The sequence below is a fragment of the Melanotaenia boesemani genome, chromosome 21, assembly GCF_017639745.1.
Source record: "Melanotaenia boesemani isolate fMelBoe1 chromosome 21, fMelBoe1.pri, whole genome shotgun sequence".
Taxonomy (NCBI): Eukaryota; Metazoa; Chordata; class Actinopteri; order Atheriniformes; family Melanotaeniidae; genus Melanotaenia; species Melanotaenia boesemani.
The window spans coordinates 16,525,815-16,547,042 of record NC_055702.1 but is presented as its reverse complement, the minus strand read 5'-3'; the positions used below and the strand labels follow the sequence as shown (position 1 = coordinate 16,547,042).

Genomic DNA, 21,228 nt, shown 5'->3' with positions numbered 1-21,228 from the left:
GGCCAAGGCTTTTTTTTTTTTGGCACAGTGAAAGATAGAATTGGTGTTTATCCCAAAAGGTCTTATTTTTTTCTTTTTAACATAAATATCTATTTCTAAGTAAAAAATAATCTGTAGAATGACACTAAGGACATGAACCAGACACTTCAGATCAAACTGAAATTGAGTACAGTTTAAGTAATGTGCAACTGAAGGACTACAGAGTAATAAGAGAGCACATTATTCATATTTAATTTATTTTATTTTACTAAGTCTGTCTCTTTATGTTTGTTCAGACTGTAGTGATTTGCAAAAAAAGTTAAATAATTATATTCTAACTGATAAGGATGTAAAGACAACAAAGGTTCAAGGTCTGGCAGAACATTTCACATATTAATGGGTTAACTGGCAACAAAGCAGAGAGGCTGAGTATTTTAAAAGTACAACATGATAAAGGGCTCAGTACAATTTAATCAAATTATAATCCAATTCATCCAGTTCACTGTAATTCTATTATAATCGTATTTGATCGCATTTATTATACTCTGCATCAGTCCACCGCATTAGAACTGAGTTCATAAAATGCCAATACGATACAAAATACAAAAAAATATCATCGAAGGCGAAGAAAAAATAGAGTGAAAGCACCATGCAGCTAAATATCAACTCACAATTCAAAGCACAGCATCCATCACAGGATAGAGCTCCATGAGCAAACATAATATTGGTGCTAAACCACATTCTGCATGCGTAACAGCAAATAAAAATATAATATTAGAAAATACATTACTTTTAACATAATAACAGCCAGTCTCCTCAGTTCACACGAGCTTAAAGAGTGTCGTACCAAAAAGAAAGAAAATTACAACAAAACAGGGAAATATTTAAAAAGTTAAATAGTCACAATATAGCTGAAACAAGGGATGATGCAATCTGAAAAGTTCTTGGTGATGTTGGGCAGCGTTTCCTAAACTGGTTAACGGAGTTTACAGTCTGGCGTACAGTCTCTCTCTCCGGTAACCACACAGCTGCAGTCCTGTAAACACTCCCTGTGTTTGTAAATCAGCATCACCCACTCCTTCCTTCTTTTTCTCTCTTAAGCACTCACATATGAGAATAATATAAACACCGTAAAACCCAAAATGATTTCGTCACTTCCCCCTGTTATTATTTGCCATCATTTATTCGTTGAATGACGCAGAGATATGTGTTTGTGTCTTCTTTATAGATGTGAAATGTGTTTATTTTTTAAGTGGAGGGCTGAATGACACCCCTGGTTACTTTTAGAGGTTTTGTCCTCACATGCTAAACCATCATCACAGAAATTTTTAACCATGTAGAGGTACATTGAGATGAATTGTAGTAGCGTGATGTGTCAAATTAAAAATGATGCATGCATTCTTAAAATGTAAATAATTAATATTTTGCCCTTTTCAAAGTACATTTAAGATTTCTAAGAAAGAAAACATGAAAATTGCTTGATAAATTATTTGATTAAGGAGCAAAATAATTACAATCAGTGAGCAAAACAAAACTAATATACACATTTTAAGGATTGGGAACAATTTCAACCCACTGAACAAGTGGGAGTCGACATATTCTAACTTTCCGAGCATCCCTGATTGTAAACAACTGTGAAAAGCCCATACATAGAGTGAGAACACAGGTCTTCCTCTCAGCAGTCAATCACAGTTTAATTATGTAAAAATTCCTGAGTCATACTTACTCTCATGAAGAAGGACCTCCTTCTCCTGTCCCCTTTATAAGACCACCAAACTTCTTTCAGTTTTAAAGTCACTTTAAGAGAGCTGTGTTATTTATTTTATATTTCTTTATATTAAGCTTTATTTATTTGTATTTATTTTTTATTTATTGAACTCAAAGCTCCTTCAATTCCTTTTTCCATAATGTTTTTGGCTCCGATCAACTTTTTTTCTTACCTATCTACTTTTTTCTTGATCACTTCACTTCCCTTCTCGCTATCACTTTATCTCCCTGAATCCAACCCACTGTTATCCTTCAACAGTCAGGTCAGGGAGGTGCATCTCTACACAGGTATTTGAAATCCTTTTCCTATTTCGTGATACAAAACATGGAACTAACGATGACATATTTCAATTAAAAACCTTAAAAGCTCCATTTTGCTCACTTCTTTCTTTTACTCATTTATCTTGCAGAGAATCACAGGCATGGGATGTATCTGCAGATAAACTTGGACGGCAGAGTGACAGGAAGTCATGTTCAGACACCTTACAGTGAGTATTGAGTGGAAAAAAACGGTATATTTGCACCTGACAAAATCTGTTTGGATCTTTTGAGGCCCAGAAAACTGAGTATGTCGTTGTTTCCAGGTGCGCTACAGCTAAAATCAGTTCAACCAGGCCGTGTTGTCATCAAAGGCCAGTCAGCATCCCTGTTTCTCTGTGTGGATAGTGGAGGCAATCTGAGGGGCCAGGTGAGTTGTATGAGAATTTCAAATCCAAATTTAAATGTGTGCCTCTTTCTAACAGTTATTTCCTGTTGTCATTTTCAGCAACTCTATGAAGAAGCTGAGTGCTCATTCAGAGAGCTGTTGCTGGCTGATGGATACACCCGCTTCATTTCCTCACACTATGGAATTCCTGTGTCGCTGGCGTCCAAACATTCCCAAGATCGACATTCAGTCCCTTTTACTCGATTCCTACCTCTCAGGAACACTTTGACGTTGGAAAGTGTGTCAGAGAAACTATCAAACAATCGCAGGAACTTCAATGTGGACTCTGATGATCTTCTGGGGATTAGTCTAAATACTATGGTTAGTCCTCATTTGTTAATAGACAAATAAAATGCAGCACTGCACTGAACTGTTTATGGGTCTCTAGATTTCATTTTTAGAAAGTACAGATGTTTTTATTTATATTCTAATTCTAATTATTATTTATTTAAAGGTCTTGGAATTTGATTTGGTTGGAAAATCTACTATATAACTATGATTTCCCTTTGGGTTTTATAGTTTTTTTGTTTGGTTTCGTTTTTGTTTTTTTTTTACATTTTCTATTTTGACTACGTTTAGTTGTTTGTTTCTAGGAAAGAACTGGCAGCATCTCAATGGCACTGATTTTGTAAGGATTTTGGAGTTACTGTAAACATATACTTGGAAGGTCCATTAAGTTTATGTTTGTTCAACTCAAGTTATTTTTGTTATGAAAAAGAATAACAACAATAAACATGGTCTAAACATCCATTTTGTTTGTCATGTGATAATACAACAGTGTATTGGAACATTGGTCCTATAATGGATAACCAGAAAGAATAAAATTTTCAATGAAAAAAGATATTCTGCTCAATGATCTTTACTTAGATGCACAAGATGTTTGTCTGAGGGGCAGGGTGCCCTCTGGTGGACAACAGATGTAATGACATGAAGCAGGTATAGCGCTCTATAAACCTGAGAACTAGATGTGGGTTTTTGTGATAGAGTGTAAATGCCAAATAATTTTTTTTTTGGTCTTCCATTTTGATAAACCAGCAGTAACGTTTCTCAGATGTCATAATTTTTATTAAACTAATCTGTAGTTTGATAAGAAAAAACTACAGAAGCCTTAGAGGCTCATTGCTTTGCTCAAATGTAGGTTATGGCTTTATCAAAAAATTTTTGACAACATTATTTAACATGAGTAAAACTGGGTTCAAGTGTTAGGGGTTAATTAAGTTGCCATAATTTTTATTTCTTAAAGCATTATTCATATTTAATTTCTTCTTGTTTGTTTTTATAAATAAAAGGGTTTTGTGAGGGGGATTACTTATGAGTGGTCAGTGCCTTAGTCCCGAGGCTCAGAAACCTTACCTCACAACTTTTTTTATAACCTGGGGAATCACTTGACAGTTGTGTTCATCTTTACAGCCCCATGTCACATGCCAGAAACTGGATATTAACGTCTGGCCTTTCTAAGCATGTGCCAAACCTGATTCATCATAGAAGTGCAGGGGGATATCATCAGAGGAAGGGAGAAAAGGAAAGTGATAGAGCAAAAGACAGAGTCAAGATAAGATTGACTTTTATTAAATGAGGATAGCTCGGGAAACAGGTTTATTTTTGCAGGGAAATTATACAATAATAAACATTACTGCAAATGTACCAGTTACACTTTTCAGTTAACATTTATATCCTTTTTTTTCCTTTTGCCATGTCCTTTCCAGTTAACATACTAAAATGTTTAGGGTTATTGTGAAAGTATAGTCTGCGGTTGTCATTTTCGCACAATCATGCAACCTCTTTTTTACTCTTACTCTTGAAAATTCTCCTCAAGTAGCTATTATGAAAAATGAAGGTTCTGATATTGTGGTCCTGAGACACCAGCCTGTAATTCTAAAGATATCCTCTACTCTTCATGGTAAAGTTCCTGGCTCATTAAACACCAGCAGAAAAGGACGTCTTCAAGTGAATGAAATACGCTTCTATATTCCACTTTGGTATGAGCCGTTTAAAAACATGTAAAAATTGAGGGTAAATCAGTTCATATCTATAAAAACAACATGCAGTTTTCTCACATTTTGCAATTATTGTGTTAGAGTTTTCTTTCATTACTCATCTCTTCCCGTAGACAGAGATCTGGTTTTTATCCCGTAAAAATGTTATTTTATCCATTCAACCTTTATTGAACATTAAACTGACAAAGCAAAATGTGCAAAGTGATTTACACCAGCAAGGTTACATAGTCTACATACCTTCCGCTGGCCATCACTGTGATGTAGTGGAAAGTTTCATGAGTTTTTCCCGTATCACAAGAAGCTTACCGTATGAAAAAAGCTTTGTCACTGTTAAGAATGGAAATCATGAAAATGCAAACATAAATCAGACTTCCTCTGGGACAGAGTTGCTGCAGTGAAGAATTAAAGATTTCTCTGAGTTTGATGTATCATTATGTATATTAATAAATTATTAAATAAACAATGCTTAATACAAAAGCCAAATGGTTTTTTTTTTTCATTGTCACAGACATACATTATTTTAACATAAAATGTTGTCAGTGGTGTTCACAGATAACAAAAACATTTAAGAAAATAAATAAAATATAATCTTTATTAAAAATAATAATTGCATAATTAAGCAGATTCACACACTACTATTCTAAAGCATCCAAAACATACAGTAGGTTACAGTGCATTAGGGAACACGGCCTTGTAGGCAAAACTCTTAAAACATCAAATTCAGAATTGTTCACAGAAGAATGTTGTGGATGTGGAATTGTTATAAGAGTAATTTCAGTTTCCAGTGGCAGCATCGCTAGTGTTTGGATGAGTTACGGTGACATGAGACATCTTTCTCGCCAATAAACCACTTCAAACTTTAAGGCAAAATAACTAAGACATCATAGTTTCAAGGCACAGAAATTCAGAAAGTAATTTTCATCTCAAGCTGGCTGCATTCATAAATAATAGCTCATGTTAATTATATATCATGACCCTGAGAAAGAAAAATTGTGTTTTTGAAATCTTTGCTGTTGAAAAGTTGTTTTTCAGAGACATTTGATTGACTAGTACAGTAAAAAATAATTATAAAGAAACAAGGAGAGGTCATAAGAAGGTATATTGCTGCTAAACTACACAAATGGTGTTGGATTGCCAGTTTCAGGTTAACTAATGTCCCTCCTCAGGATATCAAGCTTTTGTAATATAATTCTACTTGTACATCATTATGCTTAATTATTTACTTTTCATTTTCAGGATTTTCCTTTTGTAACTTTAAGGTTGAAAAGCACACTCAAACTTGAGTAACCAATGGTTCCCTCAGATACATATTTCCTCCTGTGTACTCTGAGGTCTGCCCTGTGCATAGTCCACCAAGCAAAGTCCCATTCAGAGGGTTGCAGAAGGTTCCTTCAATAGCATAATAATCTGCCTCTGGATCCCTGTCTCCTTCCTCTGCTTCCTCACCTTCAGGCTCCTCATCCTCCCACAGAGATGTCTGGACATGAGTGTACTCACTTCGATCTTCACATTCAGTCTCTCGGTGGTAAAAGTAACTAAAGTTGGACACTATGACAGGCACCGGAAGTGAGATGGTAAGAACACCAGCAATTGCACACATGGAGCCCACCAGTTTTCCCCACACTGTCGCTGGATACATATCACCATATCCCACTGTGGTCATGGTAACAACTGCCCACCAGAAGCCATGTGGTATACTAACAAAATCAGTTTTATCATGGTCAGCTTCTGCAAAGTAGACGGCACTGGAAAACAGAATAACGCCAATGAATAGGAAGAAGATAAGCAGTCCTAGCTCACGCATGCTGGCCCTTAGTGTTTGACCAAGGATCTGGAGGCCCTTGGAGTGCCGAGACAGCTTAAAGATCCTAAAGACCCTCACGAGCCTGATGACTCTGATGATCGCCAAGGATGTGGCTGGAGATGCGTCATTGTCTTTGGCTAGTTCTGTTCCCAGAGTAACAAAATAAGGTAAGATGGCACTGAAGTCAATGATGTTCATGATATCTTTAAAGAATTGTGTCTTGCTGGGGCAGCAAGCAAAGCGCATGAGAAGCTCAAAGGAGAACCAGCATATACATATTGTCTCCACCATGAAGAAGGGGTCATGGAAAACGCTTGGGGGAGGAGGCATGTCAGAACCATTCTTTGCAGTGGACTGGTGCTCCTGAAGAGAGGGAAAAAATGAACACATGGTAAGTATAAACAAGAATTCCTAAACACAATTCCAAAAAGATTGTAGAAAATTAAAAAAAAGTACATAATTTAAAAATATAGAAAAGATTTCATGATTACTTTAGCATTTGCTAATGTTTGATACAGAAAATGTTTTAAAAAATGTGTTTGAACATGAATGTGTTGGAACATGTCACGACTTATTAAGTTATTTATTATTAAGTTAGTAAAACGAGTATCACAAAGAGGGAGACTTTCAAAAGTAAAGACAAAGAGGGGTATGCCATACTGTGAAGGCAATTCAAGAAAAAACACTTCTCAGCATTAAATTTTAACTTTGTAATTAGTGTGTTGGTCTAAACTAATGAGAGACATCTGTGCACATTTCTTAAGGCACAGTTTTATCAACATGTAGCACAGGTTTTGTAGCAGCAGATACTGCCTTAATTTCTTCTTAAATATGATACTCTCAACATTTTCTAAGTGTTGCTAACTTTAAAGACATAACAAATTAATAAAAACATTTATTATTTCCTTCTTATAAGTCACTGGATTCAATTTTTATCTAAAAAAAGTGTTTTATCTCTTTCTGTTTTAATGTAACAGCATCACAAAAGACAGAATAAAAATAAACATAAAATGCAAAATATCACTTACCATCCCCTCCAAAGCTCACAGATGGACAGGCTAAATGATTATTCAAACTGTAAAAGAACTTAAGCATAAATAAAGACCTAAATCTTTGAACGGCATAAGTTTAAAGAAAAAGGTTTCTGAAACACCCCAATTATCAAGTTAAGTTAAGTTAAAAAAAGTATATAGACTACTTAATATAGACTTAAAAAACATGTAGCTTATAGAATTTGTTTGCTAAGCTTCCTTTTATGCTGGCTTAAAGCTTTATTTACACTACAGCTAACTGTACAAACAAATTCTGTCTTATGTCTCAGCAAGAAAGTTGTTCCCACACAGTTCTTTTGAATGCACAACTACATTTGAAAATACCAAGAAACTGTTGTCAGGGTATTTCTACAAGATGCATTTAACTTTTCTTCATATTTTGCTTCTTCACATTAGCTCTTATGTTTGGCAGCATCAATGTGTTGACATGTGCGTCTATCCAATCTCTTTTCAGTCCACCTGTCGTTCCATTTCCCCTGTCAGCTAGCATCATGTTCATGCACTGGATGGTGGATATTTAAAACATCTCATACTCAACGTCCAATGAAAAGCATGAAAATAAATGACATGGATATAAAAGGCTCAGTTTAGAATGTTGTAATGGTTTAAGTGTAATATATAAAGTTTTGAAGTTGTTCAAATAAACCTAGCAAATTGCTTATGACTTTCAGTAGCAGGTCAGCGACAGTGTTTATTACTAAAGGTGGACATCTACAGTATGTGTTGATCCGCTCCAAGGGCTCTCCTAAGACTAAATATAACCCTGTGAGATCTCTGAAGAGAAACATGAGTGCCTTGCTGTGCCGTTCCTCATCCATCTCTACCTTTGTCACTATTCTCATCCCTGTGGCTGGTGTGTAACACTGCCAGTGCAGACTAGTGGGTGTACTGAATTGGACGGGAGTGAGTTACAGTAGTTTCCTGGCAGCAAAGCCAGCCTGGCCTAGCACAGCAGTCCTAAAGGAATGTGTTAACATGACCCTGTGTATGCTATTCATCCGGTGAGACCTTTCAGTCTTTGGTTTTAAGCCACCACAGGGCCTTGGCTCACCTTTGCTCATGTGTACGGTCATTTGTGACCTTTCATTAACACACCTAGCTGTCTCCCCACTGTGTCTCTCCTTTCAATCATTTGTATTCCAGTCCCCACCCGTTACTCACTGTACCCTTTTAGTGGTTCCTGAAACTGTATCAAATTTAACAGCTGACTAAAATAATCACACCCCAAGCTTCCTGCAGTCTCTTCCTTTCTCTGGTCTGCTTCCACACATATTGGCCAATAGCTTTCAATGCCAGCAATTTTCCACCAAACAATATAGTACTATCCAAGTGAGTGTTTACCTAAACACCTGCTTCTCATGATATCATGTTTCCTTTGACCCAAATAGTCAAACATATTCCATTCAAGACATTACACCCTGGTGGTTTGAGTTGGAGCTTGTTAAATGGGCTCACTTTGGCTGTATATATATATATATATATATATATATATATATATATATATATATATATATATATTGTTGTTGCTTAGATATTCAGTTAATTGCTCTGGATTTTAAAACTTGATATGACAATATAAATGCTTTTTTATTCTTTTTTTTTTAAGGATAAGCCAGAGAAAGTATTTTTGAAATAGCTGTTCCCAGCAAAAATAAGTTTACTTTACTAGAGATATGTGACTCTGATTCTGAAGGCTTTAGCATGACTTCACAGATTTAAAAGACTTCCATCTCAACTTTAATGCTCAAGATTTCTAGATTTTAAAAAGGAACACCCTGAATTAACTTTATTTTCATAAAACAGACACTTTATTGCAGCCTTTGCATTGATTGTATCATTACTTTGCACAATGCAATCAAACTAAAAGAAAACCAATCTATAAAACCAAGCTATTATTTCTCTCATTGTACACTGACCATTTATAGTTCTCCGTCTATCATTTTTGGGAACATAGAAACCATAAAATTCCTTCACACCTCTGTACTTATATTTCTTCCAAACATATAGTGTAGAAAATTAAATTTCCAACCTCTTTCTTGAAGTCAGGTAGTGTCTCCAGGCAGAAGATGAGAATGGACACCACAATAACCATCACACTGATGATGGCGATGATACGTGCACCTGATGAAGATTCAGGGTGCTCAAACAGCATCCACAGTTTTTTCTGGATTTCATTAGATGGCAAGGGCCTCTCTTCTTCTTTTGGAAAACCCTCATCCTCCTTGAAGCGGTTCACAATGTCTTCTCCAAGTTCATAGAACATCAGCTCATCCATAAAGATGTCCAGGGGTATGTTTGCAGGCCGACGAAGCCTCCCACCTGACTGGTAAAAGTACAAAATGGCATCAAAGCAGGCCCGGTTACGGTCCAGGAAGAGCTCATTTCGAAGAGGGTCAAAGTATCGTGACCTCCTCCTGGGATCACCAAGCATGGAGTCAGGGAACTGAGCTAAGGTGCGAAGCTGAGTTTCGTACCGCATTCCTGAAACATTGATTGCCAGCCTTTCACTTAAAGCCCATCCGCTCCTCCAAAAAGACCCCGAGCGCTGTTTCTCTTTCTTCTTCTCTTTCTCGCTCACGTTGTTCTCTTTCACTCCTTTTTCCTCACTGTTGAGTTTGTTCTTTAGGTGTTTATCTTTCTCTCCATCATTCTCTTTCCCTCTGCCTCCCCCTTCATTGGACTGTGGGTCCCTGCTTTCCATTCCTGTTTGTATCCAAAGCCAAAAATTGCTGCAAACTCTCCTGAGTATTTGTGCAACACCTGGACTCAAGAGCAAACCGTGTCTGAAACCAGAGTGATTATTTCATCAGCAGGTTTGGTTTTCAGGCAGCAAACATTACAGATGGCTTCAGAAGCAAATGTCTGAGGGGATACAAATGTAGCACTCTGTTTAGTAAAGATGATAGATTTAATTACACATAAAAGTTGATAAAGTTTGAAAGTTACTTGATATTTTATTTGACCTTAAATATGAGCAGACAGGAAAACAACAAGCAGAATTAGTACCTAGTTAGTAAGAGGAAAGGATTTACTCACTAAATGTAAAACAGCTGCTGATAGACACTAATGTCAGGATGAAAAATCACATTGTTCGCCTCCTGCAGCTCATCAAGTAGTCTGTCTTTTTCTCTGTCATCATGTCTTTCTGCCACATTAACAAAGTCCTTGTTCGGCTGTCAGTCGGCACAGCGGTTCACTGCATCCAGTTTAACTCACTAAATAAACTGGACACAAACTCTGCCTCCAGTTGTTTGCTCAAGGAACATCCAGGATCTTGCCCTGTCCCTCACTGTCTCACGTTGTCTGTCTTGAAATTTTTTAGGAATGCTGCCGTGTTGAAATTGGATATGAGCTGTACCGCTCCAACCCCTCCCTGTTCTTTCCCTCCAGTTTAGCCATGAGGCATGACAACCTTCAACCTCCTGATCAAATGTCACATGTGCCAAACACAGATTGGTGCTTTGACTGATAAGACTCCCTCGTTGTATTTCATTAATATAGAATGTTTACATTTAAACGTGCCTTATTTCAAACAAACAAAAAAAATTAAATATAATATTTTATGACTGTGGCAGTCACTGAAAACGAGCATATGTTAATAAGCTGTTAATATGTTATATTGCATGTAAAATAAACCAGATATTTGAATTTCAAATAATTATTCATTCATTTATTTACTAGTGAAGAAGGAATAACCACTAATTCATGGATGGCTGCAGTCCTGCAGGTTTTATGTTTTTCTGATCCAACACAGCTGATTCCTAGATGAAGTTCTTTATTATCCAAAACCTGCAGGACAGTGGACTTCAAAGACCTGTAGTGGACAACCCTGCCCTACTTATTAAAACTATCATGAAAATTGTGTTTATTTATAAATAATATATCTTGACATGAGGGCAAAATATATAAAATTATTAAATACATTTAGATTAGTAATAATTTTTTTTTTTTTTAGTCTGAATTCAATATGAAGTAAAAACGGTGAGATAGGGCGATACAGGCAAAAGTATTGCTTTGCCACAGTAGAATTTTATGATATTGAACTATTTTTTCTTGTGTTCTCTCTGAGCAGTTGGAAGAAAATGTCTAAAATATACTTTTTGATGTTTGTTTCTGTATAATTTGAGACTTAATGCAATTAGATAATGTCTTGTTTGCAAAATTAGACATATTAATACTCAACTCTATACAAAGTATGATTATATTTAAGTATTTAACCCAGGGGTGCACAAAGTTGGTCCTCGCTGTCCTGCTGGTTTTTGCTGCAGCACACCTGAATTGCATCAATGGGTCAACATGCTTGAGCAGAACTTGACAACAAGCTGTTGAGTAGAGGCATTTGATTTGAATCATGTGTGTTGTAGCAGGGAAACATCTAAAACCTGCAGGATTGTGGCCCTCAAGGACTGGAGTTGGACACCCCTGATCTAACCAGATAGGAATATTTTTTTACATATATCTTTTTAGCCAAAACTGCTATTATCTGTTACCTGTTATGTCCTTAATAAACCACTTACCAGCAGTAAGAATATATTAGTTATTAATCTTTTTCTTTTTGCATTTTTTAAAGTTTCAAAAACATATAAGTATATAAACTACAAACCGAAAAAATTGTATATTTGATTAAGTCGAGAATCATATGTTGTTCACAAAATACATAGCTTCTGAAACTGATAGAAACTGCTATTTCCCCTTTATTTACACCAAAACATTTTCACAATTCATTTTTTGGTGTCATTTAAGTGGGACTGTAAACTTGCCGCCCAAAAGTAATTTTAGATTTGTTTTTGTGGAATTGATTAACTGTTCAAGTTTAACACTGATCCAGATTATGATTAAAAAAATAAATAAAAAAAAACTCAGGCATATTATTTTTGTCTTACTGAACATAATTACATATATGTCATCATTTTTTTCTTAATCAAGATTTAGACTCAACTGATCAATAAAACTAAACCTCGGTAGGCTTAACATTATGTTACAAACCTGTGTTTTTCTGGGATGGTGTGTCAAAACACTTGTAGGTAATCCCCCTTGACATGAAGCATAGCTATTTCCCCCTTTGAGTTAAAAACAAAGCAAAAAGCTAAAGAGATAATTGCACTTTTTTCTGCCTTTTCTTCACCATGTCCAAATTATTATCAGCCTCCACAAGTCTCTGAACTGGTTGCTGACACCCACACAACTGCTGTTTGTCTCACAACAGTGGAGAAAAACCTCATGTGGTCTGCAATTTAGATTTGATTTTAGTTGACAAAACAAGTCTAAGTTTGTAAAAGGAAAGAAGCCAAATGGACAATAAATATAACTTTTTTTTTTACCTATGATTTACAGGGTTTGTCATAAAAATAAAATAAGATAAAATACCAAAGCAGGACATTACTATGTATTACCACTAGAGGGAGGTGATGTCCTGACCCAATGTAGAAAAACTGAGAGGCCTCTGCCAACGTTTCCTTGCTGCTGCCTCCAGTGGTTGAAAAAAATTACTCTTCTCACTGGGATAATCTATTACATATCCATCTGATCAGTGTGCTCACAAGAAACCTGATCAGCTATAGAGTCAAAGTGCTTATACTGCAATAAATTCAAGGATATGGAGGCTGGACTGGAGCATGGACATCATTTAGCAGAATGTGATCATCAAGTATGAGTCAAAGGGGAAAAAGTAATAATGAGGCAAATGCTTCTGGTTCAGAAAACAGAAAGCAGAAAACAGCTAATATGCATTGGGTAATCGTGTATATAAAATGAATTGCCCTTAAATGACCCCCTTGCTATTTCCAAGCATAACACTCCTGCACCAGATACTGGTAGGTATGCTGGTATTGTATGAAAAGCGTAAACCAGCTCACGCAGCACAGTGACATTTTTTAGCAGCAGTTAGATGCTGATTGTCTCTGACTTTAGCAGTTAAATTGCATTGTGAAGATTTTCAGACTTTTTTTGCTTTGTTTCCTTTTAAAACCACAGATTGTTTTTAACCTTCCCCAAATCTCAGCTGCTAGATCCAAGAACAGGATGCAAAAAAAAAAAAAGCACAGATCCCGATGACATGTTGGTGTCCAATGTCTCGGATGTTTAGGTACAGTTTCAGTTACTTGATATGAAACAGGGAAAACAGCACTCAGGTTACCACATTGGTTTTAAAATATCATGACACATTAACAGTTGACCTCAGAGGTATAAATGATCATCATGTAACAATTTGCTTGTTTTAGAGACTGAAATGGCTTACTGTAGCAGTCCATGGCTAAAATAATTGTAATGAAATACAGCATGTGTCATTCTTTAATTTCTTGGAAGGATTTTCACTGTGTCACTGCGTTGTTGAATCCTATTCCTGTTGGGATGACGAACCGTGACAGTACACATATTCTGCCAGAGTGCATACGGTATCATGTCTTTCACAAATTTGATACTTTTAACAAACTGACACACAACTGAGGTTACTTTTGATTTATTTGAAGTTGATTTCAATGATTTTTAAGCAATTTAATGTCTCTGAAAAAGCATCTCATGACTGTTAATTAGTTAATCATTCAAGCTGCTATGAAGGTTGGTTCACATTAGATCGTATTGACATTCATACATTTTAAGTCTCAATAGTAGAAATATGTTCAATTATGACGCTTTATTGATATGTCTCTATTTTTTTTTTTTTTTTCAAAATATAAAAAGATAGATCATGAACATTCCATTGAAATATACTTTATACAGTTCTTAATGAGTTGTTCTTTGTGTCCCAACATTTCAAAAATGAAATCCGGCATAAGTCAAAACCAGATGCTCCAATGACCACCTCTTCTCCTCATCCACTCTCCTAGTAAGACCGCAGTACAATGGATCAGTACTTAAGTCTGTTTTATACAATTTGATATCATGTAAAAATGAATCTTTGGAATGCTTAAATGGATACATGATACACAACTTAAATCATATGCATGTATATAAGTTTATCTTTTTTTTTCTAATTAAAATAATATTTGTTGAATTAGAAAAATCTAGTTAGTATGATATAATTTCCTCTAAAACAACTCTGGTTAGTAAATTAGTAAAATAATTTTTTTTTTTTTCATAAATGTGATTGCTAAGCAACATTATGAAAGGCTATAAAGCCACTACCTGTGTGGTTGCAATCATCTGAACTGATGACAGCACATCTGTGTCTCAGGGAGCATACAGTAAGTTTCAATCAGTGGCATTCGTGGTACAGATTGCATACAGTGTCCTCATTGGAAAGAAAAAACATTCTAAACGTAAACAGGCATAGAAAAGCAAATAGAAAAAACTTGGATGCCACTGAGGATGTGTCATTGTAGAACTACATGACGCCTTTGAAATACCTGCAGAGGACATGCCATAATAGTGTGCCTAAACAAAGACCATTAGTGGCACCTTCTCATCATGTAAAGCATTTTAGTTATTTTGGTTGTGTGAGGTGTTTTGACATAAAATCTCTAACATTTTCCAACACATTGCAGACCGTTGAAAATAAAACAGACTTAGCACTCTCCACATTGTAACTGATTTTGTTCAACCTGTCTAAATCAAATGGCAGTATTATGCATTGGAAAAGAAAAGACATCTTTTTTCAGCCTGGCACTGGCAGAGCAGTCACAATGTGCAGAAAGAAGACATGGCAGACCTAAAAGTTGGCAGTAAAAGACACTACATGGCCATAAAAACACAAACAGCTGGGTCAAGCACAAATTTTTTTTGTTTCTAAAGTTCTCTTAAACGTCAAAGCCATGATAGCCCAATGCCCTCCAAAGAAAACTGGATACTGTTTTTTAAAAAGATATGGGACTAAAAGAAAATACATGAACCATTTTTGCAAATAGACAAAAGTTTAAGACCCTGTTAAACCAGCACAGACTCAACAGATTTGTTGAACACTGTTGTCTGTATCACACCATTGAGTCTCATGTTTTGGTGAGCCTCCAACTGAAATGTAATAGGAATGGACAGAGGACCATTCAGCTGCCTGAGCTGAGCCCTGGACCAGCAGGGCTGGAAACTCACTTGAAATTCCAAACCAAGGATGAGGTTCTTGAAGAGCACTCAACACTAGGATTCTATCATCTTTTTACCATCTTATTATTATCAGTCTCCCCTTGGTCGTCACTGGTATTTTTCATCCTCTTTTTCACTTTCTGACATCATTTTGGAAGCTCTGGGTCTCTTTGATTGGTGCTTATATGACTGTGTTTTGCATGAGCGAACCAGCAGAGCGATTGTGACTCTACAATAAATGATGGATGCAAAGACCTGACCATCTAAAAAAACGAAGACGAGCTATCTCTACACACTCATGCTGACACTGTGAGTGTGAGTAGTTTTCTGTTTGTCCGAGGAAGACGTTTCTGCTCTACAACACGGCACAGTGTTTATAGTTATCAGGACTGGATTCATGACAAACAATGACAGGAGGCTAAGGGGAAATGTCAAGACTCTGTTCCCCCTTGAGAGATTATCAAGTCATAATGCATGCGTTTTTTACACATCACTGTGAGGTGTTCACATTATCGTTGTCTATATACTAGAATTTATTATGTTAGAAAGAAAATAGCAAAACACCTACATCCACGCACACTATCGGCACACCTGAGTCCTTAAAACCACACCCAAATTTTTGGATTGGCAGTCAGATCCACGCAAACCAGAAATCTCTCTCGACTTCACCATAATAGTATCACTTATAGTCTTATTGGTCTCTACTGAATGAGCCACACTCGTACTTCTGCTTTCCTACTGGCAATGAGTGGGACAAAACTGCCTATCCCAGTGAAATCCTGCAACGGGGGCATGCAAGGCCCTTAAGAATCTCTTCAACACAGAAGTTTGAAGATACTTGAAGGACTCGAGGTTCTCCGTTTTACCTGCTACAGCCATGTGACAACTCTTGTATTATTGCCAAAGAAAAGAAGAAAAGAAAGCAAACTATGAGTATTAATCAAGCTGTTAAAGTTGTCGTATGGAGAGCTGTTGTTTTAGAGCAACTGCTGCTTTTGCTACGGAAGTTGTGCAAACAATTCAAGGAGGAAACATGGATTTAGTGATTAACAGCAACTAATGTCCTTTGCACAGATGCTACAGGCAAAGTCTGTTGAATATTTAGAAAATATACTGCTTAATGCGTTACAAACCAAAACTATGGCAGAGACCTTAAACACTGGAATGAAGAGTGTAGGGCAGTAGAAGCAGAGAGATTTCATCAAACAAAACATAGTTCAGGGTGTACTTTGCAAACATACATGTTTCAATATTCACATTTTTTTAAACTTTTCAAAGGAAAATATAGCTCTTCTCTTTCGTTATAATCTTTTTCAAAACATTAATTGCATATAACATTTTTTTAATTTCTTTTATATATACTTTTTTGTACCTCTAGCACCCTTGTCTTCAACTAAGGGCTTGCAGAAAAGACAGTCATGCAAATTACTCATGCTGGTAAACAAAGTTACAAAAATGCATTTTCTTTTTTTTTCATTTATCTCAGTGTCCATCTTTTGTCTTCAAGAATCAGTCATTAAACATTGTCTTTCCAAAAAAAAAAAAAAAAAAAAAAAATCCCACTGTGGGGTAGACAATATTGCACACCCCTCATGAAGGAATATTTGTTTCCTTCATTTTCTTTTCCTGGACTCCATTTCACATTTGCATGAGATTTTGTTGGGGTTTTTTTTTTCTGCTTTCTCCGAACCTTTCCGGCTCTGGAACATCCTCCAAAGTCATTGGAGAGTTGTAGAATTGTTTATCAAAATATAGATTTGCTCTCTTTGTACACATCCACGCTCGCTCTACCCTTGGTCCGTTTCTTCCTATTTACCCCTTTTGCCTAAGGGCTCTCCTTATCTTCATCTTGACACCAGCTTGCCATTGAAGCTGTTGTTGGCAACAAGAGAGACAAGAGAGAGACAGGGCAGTATGCATCTGGGGATTCTTGTGCCAAATTGGCAGTGTTGGCCTTTGTATTAGGGAAAATATTTACTGGATTGGTCCCTTTTATAACACATAGTACACAAGCTAATGGACAGTTTTAGATATACTACAACAGTCCTTACGTAGGGGTAGGGCAGAGATTTTTGTTGTAATTTAGGCAGGCCAATATCCCCTCAACCAACAAGGTGTTAGGAGTTGTTTAGACTCCTTGAGTCAGTCTTTTTGCCCCTCATGGCTGCTTTAATCAGACATGAGGTTTAATACTTACATGTGCATATAGGCATGGGATGATAGTGGCAGTTAAAGGACTGATGGTCATACTCATACTGACAGACAGTATGAGGGTGAGTAGAAGCCTCCCCGATACTGAATATATCTCCTAATCTACTACACATTACAGAAGGTCATTCAGCAACTCCATGCTAAAGGACCTTTGGTATCCCACATATATATTCGTGCAAGCTCACATCAGTACATGAGAGATCAAGAGAAGTCTTTTTTTTTTTTTTTTTTTTTTGTCTTTTTGTGACTGGCTGTTTTAGGTGAGTCTAAATATACATATGTGGCTAGTTTGAGCTAATGCTACATGTGCTTCAGTTGTTCAGCTTTATCGTTGATGCTGCTTTTGATTATGTCAAAGAGACAGAAGTTAATGGAAGACATAGTTTCAGTGGCAAACATACAAGTGCTAAACGTTAATAAGGGTGCTGTTAAGTACTAGACATTTTTGATTGATCTCATTTCTGTGCGTTGTCTTTTTCTTCTTCTTCTTTTTACTTCAATTTAAAACAAAAAGGCCAATCCTTTATCTCTCATGTACTCCCTCAAATATTTTTTTTCTTCACTGGATAGGACCCCAAGAGGAAAATGACATCTAAAAGATCCCTTGAATGCATAAATTTCGCTCTCTTTGAACTGTTGATGGATTAAGTCAAGGTATTTCCCAGCCAACAGGTGCTACAATATGTTAGCAGAGATGCTACATTGTTCATGGTCCAGTTGAAGAAAAGATTTTTCTTCTTCTTTTTTTTTTTTTTTTTTTTTTTTTTTGTCAGAAACTTGTGAAGTTGCTCAGTTGTTCAGCACTGCAGACGGTGCCGAGTTGGTCAACAAACAAGATGGCAGTTATCATGTTGTCATAGAGATGTCATCTGGAATGTGTAATCAGGAGTCCTTTTTCTCTCCAAAAGTGTGTCTTTGTGCAATGCTCAGTCAATTTGCAGAAAAGAGTAGAGGGGAAGGGTAAAAAAAAAAAAAAAAAAAGGTCAGTTGGATAGCTGTCAAAGTGTGGTTGGAGTTCTGAGAGGCTGCTTTGGTACCGATGTGAGGAGCAGACCATGTGATTTTTTTTTTTATTTATTTACTTTTAAAATCATGATTAACTTCTGGTCTCTCTTGATCACCCCAAAGATCTCCTTTAAATCGTCCATCCGTGACACGCCTGTCACTTATGTGGCTCCTGCCGCAATTTGTTTACTGGTTACTGACTCCTCATAAGAGAGAAGGCGAATGCTAGAAACTTAACACTGCAAAGAAAAAAACAGAAATCCATTAATAAAATCTTCACAGATAATACATAAAATTTGAATAATTAACAATGAAATTTAACTTGGAACATCACTTGTAGCTCTTGTACTTGAAATGCTCGATTGATTTAAGACAGTCGTAACTGCAATGTGTCAGATTTTTCAATTAACTAAATTCTCACAACACATAATGTTACTATTATTATGCACAACAATGAAATAGTCAGGGATTAGCATTACCTGTAAACTGCAGGTTAACTGTGTCAGAATGAAGTGCACAAATTGAAACAGTAATAACAACTAAAACAATCTAAAAACACATCCTGTTATATAGATATGTACACATAGAAAACTGGAACATATGTATGTTTTAAATAGCAAAATTAAGAAGTTGTTACTGTGACTGAATATTCTGGCAAAAGTATTGGAAAAATAAACAATATATTAAATAAAACAGGCTGCTGACCAGCTAACCAGCACCATACTCTCCACATCTGAAAAGCAGTGATTCATTACATGAGTTAAATATGTTCAGAACATATTAAAATAAACACTATTAAAATAAATGATAGTTGGTAGGAAGCTAATAACCAGTTATGCGTATGCGCATGTGTATGAGCAAACTTCTTTACTTGAATGATATGATACACTTTATGGGGGTTGGGAGGAGGCACATTTTGACAGATGGAAACATACAAACATACTTGATGTTATTTATGGAAGTTTTCCCATTTTCAACAAACTTTTTCAGGAGTGTTTACCCTTATCTTAAACTATACATCACAAAAAGTACATTCACACATATTTTTTTTAATGTTTTTCAGTTATACATTTACTAGGAGACACTTGCTCTGTTGTCATGAGTAGACATTATCCATTACTGCAGCTGTGTTAGCTCTTCTCATGCACTCTTCGTTTCACTCTTCCTCTGTAATTGTCCACTGCGTGGGTGGTGTTTTCTCTGAGTTCTTCATTTATGCACTGGGCCATATGTAAGGTAAATGTTGGCTAAGTGGTTAGCTTTGTGTAAAGTATCCTTCATGCAGCAGCCTGTATCATGAGGCGCAAGCTAATCAAACCAAACATGGTTGCTCACTCCTTTATTTATTATCAGCTCATTTTAACAACTTATTTGTATTTCAGGAGAATTAAAAACAATTCAAAACAGGTCTAATTGAACCAAAGAACTGCTCTCATAAACATATGGTTATGTTTTAAAATAAGAGAGAAAAAAAACACTTGAATTAGTATTGATTAGTCCAGTTAAAAGGCTGTGAAAACTTTGTGTTACATACATTTTGCTAAGTCAAGCCAAATAAATACATCCTACTACAGTTATGTAATTACAAAATGGTCTAAACACGTTTGATTATTGGATAAGAGTCTAATACTGTTTCTAAAACTTTTTATTCTTTCGATGCCTGAACAAAGACAAAAGAAATGTCTACACTGGTGCCAAATGGTCTTTTTATTATTTCATATTGTCATTATACAGTGATTATTAGTGTTAGCTGACTAATATTAGTTGTCTGTATGTATTTAGATAAGCTGCTAGTCAGTGAGATTTGAACATTTTTTGTATCCCCTCGTTTGCATAGATGCTATATTTGTAAAACAGAATTTGTGTTCCATCTCAAATCATATAGAACTTTTACATTTACACTTGCCAGTTTAAGTGCACAATTTTGAGTACTCGCATGACACTCCCTCTATGCGGGTGAGTGCAGATGCAAAATACTTCTCATCCTCAAGGACTGCCATTTTGGTTATGTAGTGGAGGGGAAGGGATTAGTCAGTTTTGTGTCAGCTGCTAGAAGAAGTTCAGCACTGCTACCAATGCTACTGTAAGCTTGCTAGCAAACATATTTTTATCGAGCATGAATGTCCTTTGTTTTGTGGCCTTGTTTAGTGTTTGTGCACACCACCACTTGATGTTAACAGCTTTCCATACAGAAATACTTTGAATGAAGCGTTAAAATATGACACAATTTGTCTCATAGTTATCTTAATGTGTTCATCTAGGAGATGTCATAATTAACATTATCTGCCTTCTTATCCACAATAGTTGGAATAAAAATAAAATAAAATCAATCCCTCAAGCTGCACACTTACACACTTTAGCATCATCTGTAGATTTATGGATTTATACTGTATATTTGTCCCACAGTACACCAAGTGAATAACAGAAATAAGAACACACTTTGTGTTCTTAGCTGTCATTAACTGGTGAGTCAGTGTACACAGCAATGATATTAATTAAAAATAAACATAGAAGGAAATGAGATGGTAAAACAACTCTAATACCTGTAAGTAAAATAAACAGTAAGACAAGTTCTGTTTCCAACCTTTGATATAGAGATATACATAAATATTAGTCAGAATCGCTGGTTAGGAAACTTCTTTTACAACACGGGCAAAAACACACTTAATTTCATATGACTTTAATATTACA

General features: G+C 35.9%; 3 protein-coding genes across 5 annotated transcripts in view; 1 reads left to right on the top strand and 2 right to left on the bottom strand.

The window, feature by feature from the left end:
- Positions 1–1,886: 1,886 nt before the first annotated feature.
- Positions 1,887–2,867, top strand: LOC121632756 (fibroblast growth factor 21-like). The gene is made up of 4 exons (XM_041974481.1): positions 1,887–2,034; positions 2,157–2,234; positions 2,331–2,434; positions 2,513–2,867. The coding sequence occupies exons 1-4, from the start codon at positions 1,887–1,889 to the stop codon at positions 2,801–2,803; spliced, it is 621 nt and encodes a 206-aa protein (XP_041830415.1). The 3' UTR covers positions 2,804–2,867.
- A 1,173-nt stretch (positions 2,868–4,040) lies between these two features.
- On the bottom strand, positions 4,041–10,768 carry LOC121633096 (potassium voltage-gated channel subfamily A member 7-like). 2 transcript variants are annotated; one of them, XM_041974976.1, is made up of 3 exons: positions 10,342–10,768; positions 9,335–10,191; positions 4,041–6,616 (listed from the first exon to the last, which is right to left on the bottom strand). In XM_041974976.1, the coding sequence occupies exons 2-3, from the start codon at positions 10,004–10,006 to the stop codon at positions 5,723–5,725; spliced, it is 1,566 nt and encodes a 521-aa protein (XP_041830910.1). In that variant the 5' UTR covers positions 10,007–10,191; positions 10,342–10,768; the 3' UTR covers positions 4,041–5,722. The 2 variants fall into 2 exon arrangements, with proteins under 2 accessions (XP_041830910.1, XP_041830911.1); XM_041974977.1 differs by having other exon boundaries at positions 9,335–10,088.
- A 2,981-nt stretch (positions 10,769–13,749) lies between these two features.
- The window catches only part of LOC121632468 (potassium voltage-gated channel subfamily C member 1-like), a 49,412-nt gene continuing 41,933 nt past the window's right edge, over positions 13,750–21,228 (bottom strand). For both annotated transcript variants that reach the window (XM_041974013.1, XM_041974015.1), the window contains one exon: positions 13,750–18,776. Coding sequence is in view for 1 of the 2 variants with exons in the window: in XM_041974015.1 (XP_041829949.1) it covers positions 18,763–18,776 (14 nt within the window). In the remaining variant the exon portion in view is untranslated. The remainder of the gene's footprint in view (positions 18,777–21,228) is intronic.

Excerpts from the sequence above, each read along its gene's own strand:
- LOC121632756 (XM_041974481.1), top strand. The coding sequence starts at position 1,887 with ATGTTTTTGGCTCCGATCAACTTTTTTTCTTACCTATCTACTTTTTTC. Across the intron at positions 2,235-2,330 it reads TCATGTTCAGACACCTTACA|GTGCGCTACAGCTAAAATCA; the intron begins GTGAGTATTGAG and ends CGTTGTTTCCAG. Across the intron at positions 2,435-2,512 it reads GAGGCAATCTGAGGGGCCAG|CAACTCTATGAAGAAGCTGA; the intron begins GTGAGTTGTATG and ends TGTCATTTTCAG.
- LOC121633096 (XM_041974976.1), bottom strand. The coding sequence starts at position 10,006 with ATGGAAAGCAGGGACCCACAGTCCAATGAAGGGGGAGGCAGAGGGAAA. Across the intron at positions 6,617-9,334 it reads TACCTGACTTCAAGAAAGAG|GAGCACCAGTCCACTGCAAA; the intron begins GTTGGAAATTTA and ends CCCTCTCTTCAG.